This window comes from Ammodytes marinus (assembly GCF_949987685.1).
Source record: "Ammodytes marinus genome assembly, chromosome: 19".
NCBI classification, from domain to species: Eukaryota; Metazoa; Chordata; class Actinopteri; order Uranoscopiformes; family Ammodytidae; genus Ammodytes; species Ammodytes marinus.
Window position 1 is genome coordinate 25,123,281 of NC_137223.1, and position 14,488 is coordinate 25,137,768.

The 14,488-nt window shown below is 37.2% G+C and overlaps 2 protein-coding genes across 4 annotated transcripts in view; one reads left to right on the forward strand and one right to left on the reverse strand.

Annotated features, from left to right (window-relative positions):
- Positions 1-6,628: 6,628 nt before the first annotated feature.
- Positions 6,629-11,375, forward strand: nkx2.4b (NK2 homeobox 4b; the record flags this gene model as incomplete). The annotated part of the gene is made up of 2 exons (XM_080047527.1): positions 6,629-7,241; positions 10,723-11,375. 2 exons carry the CDS (start codon positions 6,629-6,631, stop codon positions 11,373-11,375), a joined length of 1,266 nt encoding a protein of 421 aa, XP_079903653.1.
- A 1,478-nt stretch (positions 11,376-12,853) lies between these two features.
- Positions 12,854-14,488, reverse strand: part of xrn2 (5'-3' exoribonuclease 2) — a 42,268-nt gene continuing 40,633 nt past the window's right edge. For 2 of the 3 annotated variants that reach the window (XM_080047358.1, XM_080047357.1), the window contains one exon: positions 12,854-13,327. In XM_080047358.1, the coding sequence (XP_079903484.1) occupies positions 13,265-13,327 (63 nt within the window). In that variant the 3' untranslated portion in view covers positions 12,854-13,264. Of the gene's footprint in view, positions 13,328-13,538; positions 13,582-14,488 lie in introns of all 3 variants that reach the window. The other variant, XM_080047359.1, reaches the window with a different exon arrangement.

Below are 14,488 nucleotides of genomic sequence, written 5' to 3' on the forward strand. Positions count from 1 at the left end.
CCTCATGATCTGCTACCTGTCTGTACTGTGTGTGTGCAGAAAAGAAATCCAGTGTTAATACCAATACACAGCCTAGTAGTGGGGCGGCTAAGTGCTTATTCTCATCAGAATCTTTCAGTTGATGATATGAGCGTGAACATCAGCATGAGCATTAGTCTCCATGGGTCACTGGACTAGAAGATTGTCCGAGACATTTGAAATTGTGAATATTTGAAAATTTCTCATAGTAATGTATTGATGGGTTTCTTTATTTTTTTTTGTTTTCAATTTTTGTCTGGGATACTTTTCTTGTCATGTGACCCATGGACACTGCTCATGCCAATGTGCACGCGTGTATTAAAAATGTAAAGACTGTAGCACTGAGCCGCTCCACTGTAGTAAATGGGCATGTTGCTATAGCTATGGTGGTATTTGTTAAAGGCCTACTTCACCGGTTTGAATATGAAGGTGTATTGAATTCTGAGATCCTATGTAGTATAAATGTGCAAAAAAAAATTAAAATCGGTTCATCCTAGCCTGAGAAAAGGCAGAAAGAGTGTTTTTTTTAACCCTATATTTCTCTTTCTCGTGACATCACAGAAAGAGAAATATAGGGTTAACTGCTCAGGCCAATGTTCCCGCTTGTTTCATCAACTGAAAGATTCTGAGGAGAATAAGCACTTCGCCGCTCCACTACTAGCTATCGTTACTGTATTACTAGTGTTTTGGTATTAACACCGGTGAAGTAGGCCTTTAACATACCGGTTTACAGAGCCTAGGCTGTGTAGTAACACCGGATTTATTTTGAGCGTAAATCTTGTTAGATCCTGCTGTGATTTACTCTTTGTAAATAAATTAATACATTTGGACAGAGTTCACGAGACATTTTATTTGCTATGAGTTTTGTACTCTAGATGTAGCCTACATCAGCTCAGCGAATGTCCCTCTCCATGTGCAGTGGATTCAAGGGGGGCGGGGGGGGGGGGGGCTCATGGTGTAGTGGTTAGAGCCCCCCCCCACCTCCATAGAGTCTCAGTCCTCTTCACAGCAGACCCGGGTTAGAATCCAGCCCGGGTCGTTCTCTGCATGTCCTTCCCCTCTCGGACCCATTTCATCTCTGTCTCTCCCAAACTGTCTAATAAAAAGAAAGAATGCCAAACAATGATCTTGAGAGTTCCACCATGTAGGGGGGATTTGTTTACATTCACAGAGCCTGCAAACAGTTTACAAAACATATCTTAGTATTGAATAATTCCATCATTATAAATCAAAACTCAATTATTTTGAGGAACCTGGAACCAAACGTTAAGACTAGAATATGTTTGTAAACCAAACTGTGGGCCCTGCTGCTGTAAACAACAACAACAGTGAAACAGTAACTTTTCAGGAAGCTTTCTAACTTCAAACAGTGTTCCAGCGCTTTACATTTCTTACCACATTCACCCATTCACACACACACACACACTCATACTACACCGATGGCAGCAGCTGCCATGCAAGGCGCTCTCTGAACCATCGGGAGCAATGTGGGGTTCAGTGTATCTTTGCCCAGGGACACTTGGACATGTGGCGGGGAGACGGGGGATCGAACCACCGACCCTGTAACCCAGTGGACGACCGAACCACCCTACCCACTTCGCCACTGCCGCCCCTTTGTGGCCCCTAGCCTACCTAAGCAAATCTGTTCTTCTCTGACACACCCAAAGTTACATAGCGCAGTGAAATGAAGTACGATGGTCTGGTAGGACCAAGCTAAACCAAAGTTACACACTGCACCTTTAGTTTCTATGTTCGTGGAGCCAGCTGGTCTGAGTGGCTGTTGCATCTCAAGAGGCGTCTAAGGTCCGCAGCTGCTCGGTCTAAAGAACTGAGGATTAAACCTGAGTGGTGTGTGTGTGTGTGTGTGTGTGTGTGTGTGTGTGTGTGTGTGTGTGTGTGTGTGTGAGAGAGAGAGTTTGTGTGTGTGTGTGTGAGTGAGTGAGTGAGTGAGTGAGTGAGTGAGTGAGTGAGTGAGTGAGTGAGTGAGTGAGTGAGTGAGTGAGTGAGTGAGTGAGTGAGTGAGTGAGTGAGTGTGTGTGTGTGTGTGTGTGTGTGTGTGTGTGTGTGTGTGTGTGTGTGTGTGTGTGTGTGTGTGTCAGTGAGTGAGTGAGTGAGTGAGTGAGGCTACAAGTGGCTTAAAGGTGTAGTCAGCGATTCTGGAGAACGCTTGTTGTCAAAATCACTTTTGTCAAAATCAGTGAATATCTCCTCATGATCCGCTACCTGTCTGTACTTTTTGAATACACAGCCTATGCTCAGAAGCTGGTATATAAACAAAGGGAAAGTAAACAAAGGGGGCCCACCATAGTGAGTTAACATCCCTGTTTACAAAGCCTAGGCTGTGTATTAACACCAAAACATTTTGATGGACAAGAAGCAGATTCTGAGGAGAAATCAAGAGAATTAACAAAAAGTGATTTAATTAACAAATTCTCCAGAATTACATACCCCACCTTTAACCTGAAAAAAGAAAATATGTTTTAAGAGTAAAAAATAATAGTATAAAGTTAAAGGAAAGGCCCAGCTGTCCTGTTAATCCTATAACCCTACATTTTACCATGTGTGATGTCACCCATGGGAAAATGTAGGGTTAGACAGTGAGACCATAAAACACTCTTTCTGCCTTTTCTCAGGCTAGGATGAACCGATTTCTAAAATGTTTGCACATTTATACTACATAGGATCTCAGAGTTCAATACACCTTCATATTTCCACCGGTGAAGTAGGTCTTTAATGTTTTTCGAGGTTGGTGGCCCTGCTCTGTTGCGACCCATAGTATTTTTTTTATTCATACATTTAAAAAAGGAATTTGTACAGAGTTCCCAGACCGTAAAGTAAATCAGAAGATGTTTTTAATGTTTAAAATGTTCTAATATGTTCACCATCTTCCAGTCCAACCTCAAGACCCCTCTCTTCTCCTCCACCTACCCCTAGATCACCCACCAACCCAAGCCCCTTCAACTCTACATTTTCCTTTCGTTTGTTTATTGTTGTGTTTTGTAAAGCGCGAGTCTGAGTGAGAGAAAAGCGCTATATAAATAAAATGTATTATTATTATTACTAAAAACCAAACAGAAATAAACATGGAGGTTCAGATTCAAAGTGTTTTAAGTTGAAAAAATAAGTTGAAATATACTAAAATGTAGACTTTTAAAAAGAGGAATAAAACAAAAAGAAATAATACATTTGAATTATTTGCATTTTTCACGTGTTTAATGTTGCAGATGGATGCATTATATACACACATTCATTCTGTAAATTAGTATATATGCAAGCAAGGCCTGAATGCTTTTTCTAAATAATTTGTTCACACTGCAATGAGTAGCTACAATTCTGATGATAAAAGAGGAACCACAACATTTATCATCATACAGTTTAGGGAAAAAAAATTTAGTAACTTTTTAATTTTTAATTTATTTATTACGGCTCACGGCCATAGCACATGGCATGGAGCACACAATTCAAATTAAATCATTACAATCCAAAACAATGGTGCACGGCAAGGACAAAACAAAAACATTACTTAAACAATGGCAGGACATTTCTCAGAAAGGCTCCTGTTTTAACAATAACCCCTGGTTTTTCTGACCTCAAAAGCCAAATCAGTTTAATCCTAGATGGTAAAATAAACATAATATTTTGGCAGGTATTTTTTTCTATAGTACATTACATCCAAATTCCCACACTCAAAAAATACATGATACTCATCACCAACACAATTGGAATCACAGATGAATTATTGATTCCAAATAATCCAGCTATTCAACAACTATGTTACAGACATCAAATAAAAACATATATTTAAATTTTTTTTAATCAAAGTTACTAAAATATAGCCTACTAAAAAGGTACTACATTCTTTTAATAAATTGAATCAATAATTAATAGATTATTCTACATTTTATTCCGAATTTTTCCACATAATAAGATTTAAAAGGCGTTTAGATGTATTATTAAAAATCTCATAATAAACTCCAGCAGGCTAACAGAGATCTCCTTCGGAACACAACAAGGAAACTTATTTGATGGGTTATTCTGACCATAGTTCATGTTCCATTTCCAATAGATCTTATTTTTACCATAACCACAATCTTTCCCTGAACTTAACCAAGTAGTTGTTACTAAAATGTATTTTTAACATCTGTAAACTAAACGCTGCTATAAAAAGCAGAAGTCGCCTTTGTCTCTAGCGCTCCACGTTAATTCCTTAAAGTTGAAGTTAGTCCTCTCCAGTCTTGGCGGGGGGTTATCCTCTGACTCTCTTCCCCGTGAAAAAGTGTCTCTCAATCGGCCTGAATCTACGGTGTAGTCCCGGTGTTTTCCCCCGGTCCCTCCTGGAGCCCAACGGTCCACCTGACAGTTTAAAAAGCGAATAGACTCGAGTTTTTTTCTTCTTTTTTTCAACGATCGGTGGAGGACGTGAAGGGAGGTGAGGTGACGTAGCAGGTCGGCAGGTGATTGGCTACACGGCTTGTCCTGTTTACGCTCAACGTGTAAAGGTAAACCAGATGTATTTATCATTTCCACACACACACACACACACACACACACACACACACACACACACACACACACACACACACACACACACACACACACACACACACACACACACACACACACACACACACACACACACACACACACACACACACACACACACACACACACACACACACACACACACACACACACACACACACACACACACACACACACACACACACACACACACACACACTTCACTTTTTTTTTATTCTTGTCTATTTTGCTTCTATAACATGTCATCTTTAGTCTGAATAAAAGGTCCAAAATGTACATTCAGGTGTTTATTTGACTAAACCTTGTCTGTTTCCGTCTGTATATTTCTCCTATACAACCAACTTTAACGGACATTATCTCAACATTAGTTTTTTCCCCCCAATACTCTGAACCAAAAATCATCAACTACACTTTCTATAATCATTCTTAGCACTATTCTGAAGGTTATTACAGAAGGATTTATTCATGTTGTTAATCGTCTAATATATGAAAAAAAAAATTAAGACCTGTACAAATTATTTCGATTTTTAAAACGAAAAATGGCCGCATTCATAATCTGTTCAGTAAAGACTTTGGACACTTAAAAATATCATAAATATTTGAACTTTGGCTTTATCCACCACAGATGTTTGTTTTTTTAAAGATATTCTAATTAACGCACGAGATAAGATATTGCCATAGTTGCATTTCTATTCAAACATTTATGAAAAAAATAAACTGTAATACAGAAAAGTATTGTTTTGATAGGCCTAATAAATCAACTGGTAAACTTTCAAGATAAATTGAACCTTTTACCATTGTCAACTGCAGTGTCTTCGCCTTAACAGCAGTTTAGCGATTATCAATATTAATTAGAGATATTAAACGGGATTAAATCAACAGGATTATTTTCCGTCAAAATTTACCGCGAGCACAAGTTTAGCTCGTGTGCGTCTAAAGGAATTTGGAGTTTTTGACTGGTGGCGGCTGAAGCTACTGTACTTTTTCAGCGTCGCTTTGCAATCTACCAATGACTTCTCACTGGATGACATTTAACGCAAAACTATTAGGCGAAATCTAGACTAAACACTGCAAGACATGTCACAATTTGAAGCAAAAATCTGGTTTTCTATTATCTGGGGGTTCCTCAATGTGGGTTCAATTAAGCAATGGTCATTTTAAAATTAAAATCAAAAGAAATTCCGAATCCTTTTATGGCCCAAAAAGGATTGAAGATTGTTTCACTAGTAAACTAAACAATGGCACACAAAAAAAACAGAAAGAAAAAGTAATTTTACTATTTGAATACTGCAAGGGAATTTTGGGTCTTTAGTTGTAATATTAATGGGAAAGATTAATAGGTCATATATGCCTATCTTGTGTGTCTGTCTCTCAGACTCTAGGTCAGCCTTGGAGCCTGTTAGGAGACACTTAGGTCAGTTGTATAGATAAAGTCTCATCTCCTTCTACTCCAGAATGTTATGGTTCACTGTGTTCAGCTCTGAACCAAAACATTGGTATACGCTTGGTGCCCGAGCCGGGGAGGTGGTAGAGATAGCGCGAGGTTAAAACACAGCTCTAATCATGAGTTTGTCAGAATTGAAGTGCAAGTCACGAGAGTTGCAGTCCGGTTCTCCTTGGCCAAGTCTGTAATAAATATCGCTTCATAATTCATCCAAGTCTCCTGAAATATTCTTCCACCTGAGTTGACCTCCAACCTTAACAGAACTTCCATCACAAATACTACTAAGAAGAAACTATTTACAGTCTCGTCTGGGTTTAACCTTGTGGAGTAAACTACCTCAGTAGAAAGTAGGTCCAAAGTCCAAACCATTTTTATCCACTTACCTCTATAATGTCAAACTGGCATCGTTGCTGTGTCCGCGCGCTTAGCTCCGCCCCTCAATGTGTGTGTGACCAAATCAGCTGGAACTAGTAACTAGAAGCAACAAGCCAGTATAGTATGAGTGAGTTACGGAGGTAGGGGGGTACACACTGCCACTGCTGATACCCCGTCCAGAGCGCACTAGAATCGGGGCTGAGTGTGTGTGAATGTAGCCTATATGGCCGCCGCCTTACCACCACCATAATGTCCTTCAGCCCAAAACTCTCCACCTCCACGCCCTTCTCGGTCAGCGATATTTTAAGCCCAATGGAGGAGAGCTATCGTCGGTTCGGAGGGATGGAAAGCGCCGTGGGGATGGGGAGCTATGGATCATCCCATCACCATCCCCACCACCATCACCATTTAGGCGCGTACAGACAGACGCAGACGCATCAACAACAACAGCAGACAACTCAACAACAACAGCAACAGCAAGTCTCCCAAAGCGGTACTCAGATCCAAACAGATCTTCAACAACTTCTTTACCACAACCAACACCACTTGTCTACCTCCTCTACCTCTCCTTCGCCTCCTAATTCATCCCCCTCTTCCTCAGCAGTTCCTTCAGCGGTTTCAGTGGCTGCGGCGGCGTCTTTGGCACCAGGTTTGGGACCATACCACCATCATCATCATCACATGCCACATCACCATCACCACGCCGGGGTAGCAGCGCAGTTTTCCGGGGGAGTGGGAAGCTTCTGTAGCGCTGGCGGTGGAGGTAGTGTGGGTGAGCTCCCGTCCTACCAGGAGACCGTGAGAGGGCACGCAGGGGCGGCGGCAGCATGGTACAGCAACACGGACCAGAGATATCCAACAAGTAAGAGAGGATTTTATAATGTTTTTTAGGTTTATAAGTTAAGAATTAATAATGACACCAACTTATTTATTCTTACTTTTATTTATTGTTGTACTTTTCTATTCTAATAATGCTCTTCTATTTTATTTATATATAATTTTTTTTATTGAAGAAGTTGACTCGCACAAGGACAATCGCACCAATGTACCTGTGCTAATGACAATACACATATATTTATTTATTATTTGTTTATTCTATTCCAATTAAAAATAATGCTTTTACGCGCGCGCAATGTCTCTAAACATGTGGACAAATATATTAAAGTTACAGTGATACCAGATTTAATAATGGAAAAGTAAGTTTTTTTTATCTGATAGAAGTTTTTTTTTAAAGCGTAAATGTGGCCTTCTGCTTTTACACTTGGTTATGTTATCAAATGTCTAAATGTATGAGGACTTCTGAATAACATAAAATTATTTAAACAACATCCTTATTTTGATTCAAACACAAATCCTCGAGCCGAAATATATCCGATAACTATAAGAAGATTTATCAATGAAAAAAAGTTGGTTTCTTTTGATCTGGGAAAAGTGTTTTAAAAGCGTAAATGTGGCCTTCTGCCTTTACGCATGTGTGCAATGTTCCTAAATGTGTACGCATTTAAAAAAAAATTAAGTTATTTATTTTGAGGTAGAACTGAGGATAAACTGAATTCAGAGAAGGCCTTGATTGTTAAGCTTGATAGTGGACATTCAGATGTCGTAAAATATACAGTGAAATGTCATATTAATATATATATAATAATTAATATCCAGCCCCGAACTCAGGCGCCCGACAAGAGCGACCATATTTCATTTTCCAAGTTTGTTTGTTAAATCTGAGAAAAGTTTTTGGAGGAAGAAAATGTGGCCTTCTGCTTTGACGCAAACGCGCAATGTTCCTACATTTGTATATAAAAATATATGCCTAGATATCCGACAAGAGGAGATTTATTTAAAAAAAAGTTGGTTTTGTGCAATGTTCCTATCCGTGTAATTCTGAAAAAAAAAATAGATGTATGTGACAGTAGAGCAGGCGCAGCTTAAATTGAAGTTATTTTTTCTAATTGAGAATATATATATTTTTAATGGGTGCATTTTAAATGTGCGTGAATGTTGCCTTCTGCTTTTTACTTGTCCACTAACAGCATCCAGTTAATTAACCCTAAATACATTTATGTTTGAGAAGTTTATAGTGAGGCCATTTACAGCATCTGTTGCGCTAAAACATTATGGTATCCCTATTTAGGCGAGTGACTTCAATTCCTGTAACCCAATTATGATCCGAACACACACGTATATATATTGTAATGGATTTATACTCAAATTGCTGATGAAATGAGATCATAAGCAGTAAAACAAAATACTTAATATATACATAACTTTTAAAATGGCAAATGTGCGCAAGAAACATTTATCCTGCTATCACGCCATGTGCTATTTGTGTTCCTAAACGTGCCCTTTAAAAACTAAATGATTAAGGTTAATTAACAGATTACTGAGATGGCCCGAAGAACTTAACAAGAGGCACCTCCTAATATTAAACATATATACGTCAGTTGTCTTTTAGAGACCGTTGAAACAAAAAGGCTAAATACGTTTAAAAAAAAATATAGGCCACTGTCTATATCAATGGCTAATTTATATCAATAACTAAAGTGGTGATTTCAAGCATATCGCGTACATATTGTCTAGGTCTAGGCTATTCTATTATATTGGCCTTTAACACAAGTTGAGACTTTGACACTCCCAACTTGTTTTTCTCATGTAGGCCTATCTTATGTTATTTTGTACTGTATCTTGTACAGCACTTTGGTTCAACTGATTTTTAAATGTGCTGTAGAAATAAATTTGACTTTGACTTTTATTTGAACAAAAACACACAATTATTGATTAAATAAAAAACAGGCCGTCAGTCCAAAGTCTTTTTTATTATTATTTCTCTATATTCAGTTTTTGGCACAACAGTTAAACTTGTAGAAGTTCCGCACAATGTCCCTTTTGGTTGGAACATTTAAATGTAACCTCTTGAATTTCCCGCTTCTCCTCATAATCATAATCATCCTGGAAAAGTTACAAATATAGAAAGGGACGGGTTAGCGTAAATGTGGCATTCAGCTTTTACATTCCTAAATGTTTTCGTACGTCTGAAACAATGAGATTACTGTGACATTTTACTGTTTATTTCACGATATAAAAATGTCCACTACATGTTTGAAAACGGGCCTTGTTACAATTCAGTTGTTTAACCTGAACATTATGAACATTGTTTTACACGTTTATAATGAGGCCAATTACAGTTTCTGTGGCGCTAAAAAATCATTTAATAATAATAACGTATTAGCATCTTCAATTCCCATAAAGGCGAGCGACAAAAGTGACTTAAATTGCTTTAAATGAGTAACACTTTAAAAATACAATTGTGCCGGTAACAGAGCCTCGACCTCGGTTTATCTATTTGAATACTTTACTTTGTTAATTAATTATCCCAGAAATGTAAGTAAAAAAATATTTGACTTGTTTCGCAGGAGAAATTTCAGCTAGTTTTTATCTTTATTGTTTCCTAATATTTGAAATCCATTCGTTTGCCTTTCCATTTTTTTTTTAAATAAAATGCCTTGCTTTCTTCGCTGCGCCAGGCACTTTCTAGTCTAATCAAATGTTTACAATTATGGTCAAGTCTTAATGTTCATTGTATGTCTATTATAATGTGACGCTTTTAACATGTCATTCTTATTGTAGGCTATACAAACTTTGAACTGCATTTATTGTATGAAAGGTGCCAACTACAAATTTTATATACTCGATATTATTTCTCTGAAGGCTTAACATTCATCAGAAAAATAATACTTGCTGATAGATTAAATAATGCTATTTATGATATTTTCTTGAGGGAGATATGCTCAGTATAACAGTAAAATATTCCCGTTATACTAATTCGATCATTTTCTTCCACCAAGTCTCTGTGGCCAGACAGTGAGATTGTTCTTTTAGCATTTTGATTGTGTTCCTAATTTTTTTTTTTTAAACTTAATTTCTCTAAAGGCTTTAAAACCATTAAACATCAAGAAAACAATATTTACTGATACATTACATGCTTAATGATGTTTAGAGGTAAATATGTTCAGTATATACTAGTAAGATATTCCCATTATACTTTTTAAAACTGTTGAACTTGTATTTTTACAACTGCACTTAATATTATTTGCATTTTATGTGTAACTGTGTTCTGCTGTCCATCTTGGCCCTATAATAGGTCTCTCTTGAAAAATAGATTTTAATCTCAATGAGACTAACCCGGTTAAATAATGGATAAATAAATACTAATTGGATTATTTTCTATTATATATTCTCTCCTGTGGCCCTAAAACTCTTCTGTACTTTAGTATGTAGTGCAGTAAAAAGAAAGAGTATGAAATTTGGAACGCAGGGACTAATTTGATTATTTTTTCTTCCACCCCCAGTCTCCAGATTCATGGGCCCGTCCGGCGGTATGAACATGTCCGGTCTTGGGTGCAGTTTGTCGGGCATGGGGATGGACTCCAGCGGCAAGTCTCTGGTGACGCTCCATCACGCGACTCCACGCAGGAAGAGGCGCGTGCTCTTCTCACAGGCGCAGGTGTACGAGCTCGAGCGTCGTTTCAAGCAGCAGAAATACCTGTCCGCGCCCGAGAGAGAACACCTTGCTGGGCTTATCCACCTCTCTCCAAACCAGGTCAAAATCTGGTTCCAAAATCATCGCTACAAACTCAAACGACAATCGAAGGACAAGCCAAATGTGGCAATAGACAGTGGTGGCAGCGCTACTAGTACTCACAACTCTTCCTCCGTGTCCCCTGTGCTTCCCAAGAACGTTAAAAGTTGCCATAACGATTCTAGCGGCTCCAATCAAAGTGGAACCCGACAAAGTGGTTCGATTTCCGGGGAGGCAATGACCAGAATGACCCCCCAGCATCAAGCGATCCAGCTTTCATCCACGGAAGAGTTGGATGATTTGTCTCAAAGTCCGCCGTTAGGACTGCACGCACACATCAACATGTCACAGACGGACGCAGCGCTAATCGAGTACACAAACAGCATGATTGGCTCCAATTTACTGTACGGGAGGACTTGGTAGGGTTACCCCGACTTTAGGGCATCATTCCTGGCTTGGATTTTGGAGTTTTTTCTATGGATGAAAGACATAAGAACCAGACATTTTTTTCTTTCTTTGGCGTGCGTAAAGTTTTGGTTCCTTTACGCACACATGGACTCGAATAAAGACACTCGGTGGATTTGAGCGACAAAGTGGAACAAACAAATAAATAAATAAATAAATAAATAAATAAAAATAAACTGTATATTACAGCCTTGAACCTGGTCTGTAAGATGCAAATTATGTATTTTCTTTTCCCCTTTGAAAACGAAAAAATTACTTTTTTTTTCTGGCACTGGCAAATGTGATTACTGATTACCACTTAATTTTAAAACCACTTTTATAAACGGCCTTTGATTTAAACTCACAAAAACAACCAGAAATATCTCATTTGTGGTTATTCGGGATAAGGCAAGCCCACCATGCTTCCCATACATTTCTACACATTAAATTATTGCAGGTCTATATGCTACAAGCCGATATATGAAGTTGAAAGAAAGTGAATCAATATTGAGTATCCTGTGAAAAACCTAAAAAATAATAATACAGAGAAGTGGAATTTAAAGACATTTTCAAGTGGAAGAAAAGTCATGACATATTCATCTTTGTTACAGATGCTTTTGGTTGGTTTCCAGTACTTAATAAATGCTATTTTCATTTTGGATATTTCAATGTTTTTTTCTGGAGCTCGAAGCAAATATTTTGCCATTTCCAAGTCTTTTAAAAGTGTTATAATTTACAGTTTAAAGAGTATTTGGTGTTAAGTTGGGAAGCTGATATAAACAGTGATTTAGTGCAACATTGTAGGGGTTAAAGACCTACTTCACCAGTGGAAATATGAAGGTGTATTGAACTCGGAGATCCTATGGAGTATAAGTGTGTAAACATTTTAGAAATCGGTTCATCCTAGCCTGAGAAAAGGCAGAAAGAGTGTTTTATGGTCTCACTGTCTAACCCTACATTTTCCCATGTGTGACATCACACCCGGTTAAATGAGTTAGGATTAACAGGACAGCTGGGCCAAGGGAAGACTGAGAGAAGAAAATAGCGATTTTATAATGATAGAACGCCGGTATTCCTTTAAATATACCAGAATACTTCACCAGAAAATGCTAAATACTTGAGATATTGTAAACATAAAACATAAAAATATGCTTTTCATTTTGTGAAAACATTTTTAGACTCTGCAACATTGTGTAGGGTCTTAAATATACCAGAATAGTTCACCAAAAAAAATGCTTAGTAATTCAGATAATCTTCTGGAGTAAAATCTATACAAAAACACATAAAATCAGTCCCAACAGCCAATAAGAACAGAGAATTGGAGCCTGGCTCTGATTGGTCAAAGTGTACAGCAACTCTGACCAATCAGAAATCATATACCCCAGCTTTAACTTAAGTAACTTTCAAACACAATCAAATTTAAGTGCGAATAAAATAAACAACCACCACCATTTCCTTTTACCTGAAAAGGTTTCAGACAAATTTTAATCAAAGTTCATTTTAATTTCGCTTGTTCTTTTTTCTTCTTAAAGACACAGTACACTTTGGAGATCTCTCTCAAAAAAATGACCAGTCGGATTATAACTCCTACACTCACTTGCTGAACACACACACAAGTTTTACAGGCGCGATAGTCTTAAAAATCACAAAGTTACAACGTCAAGAGATTTTTTTTTTTTTTTTTTTACTAATTTTAAGTAAAATAATACGAAAAAAGTCCCACAAATATCATTGTACAAGAAGACATTTAAAAAAAGAAAAAAACATCACATGTCTGTCTCCCCCTAAAAATATGTCTGTCTCCCGACCCGACTTCTGAAGCGCAAAGCAAAGTAAGTCCAACTTTACTTGATTAATTGGGAGTTTTTTTATTGCCAGTCATATCTTCTGGATGGAGGGGGAGGAGGATAACTTCTGCTAGAGTTGTAGCCCTAAAAAAAATACAAAAAAAAATATAACATAATTATTGAATAAACAATGCTGCAATGATTGAAGAAATCCATAATATATAAATATAAAGGTGTGTGTGTGTGAGTGTGAGTGTGTGTGTGTGTGTGAGTGTGTGTGTGTGTGTGTGTGTGTGAGTGAGAGTGTGTGTTCAAGCATGCCAAAGATGTGTAATTATAAGTTTTTTTTTTTTACATGATTTTTTCTTTTCTTTGCGGGAGACGTCACATTTTCTTTACTTGGATGAAAAATTAAGATCATTTCAAAAAGTTCAAAATTCATGGTTAAAACATTATTATTTTGACTTCATGCCGATAAATGAGAAAAAAACAAATATATTGAATGCTAGGTGAGTCTAAGGAACCAACAGACTTTAAAATAACAACCCTAAATGAATCAATACCTCTCTCAAACTCAAACTTGTCTATTAGGGTTTTGATTTTTCCATTGAAGCAACTTTATTTAATAAGGGTCAGTTCACACAATGATAAAAAAAAAAAATATATTTTTAAGAGCGAATGACCCCAAAGGGAATTCAATTCATTTTACAAAATTTTGCTACCAAGAGCCGATCAGAAACTTTTTTTTTCTTTGTCGAAGCATTTTAAACTTTTGTCTAAAAGGAGGATGGGGTATACAAGTGTTATGAGGCTGAAGAAAGTAACTTTTTCTAGTTTTTAATTATGACTTACAGGTGCACAATGTAACATTTTCTAAGGTATATCCTCATAACTGAATAAACAAACTTTCCTCACAGGAAAATGTAGATCCCTGGAACACTGGAGTTAGAAAGCTACATGAAAAGTTTCACTGTTGTTGTTTACAGCAGCAGGGCCCAAATAGTTTTTTTTTTTACAAACATATTCTAGTCTGACGTTTGGTTCCAGGTTCCTCAAAATAATTACTACAATAGAATTATTCAGTAATAAGAATAACATGTAGAGTACATATGTCTTTTTTATTTTATTTCACTTGTTTACAGCAGCAGGGCCCAGTTTTTTTTTTTTTATAAAAATATAGTCTAGTCTTGCGTTTGGTTCCAGATGACTAAAAAAATAAAATAAAAAAAAATAATAATAATTGAGCAGGAGATTACTCAACTCATTTGATGTAGAGATCTGGTTAAAAATCATCATATTTATTTT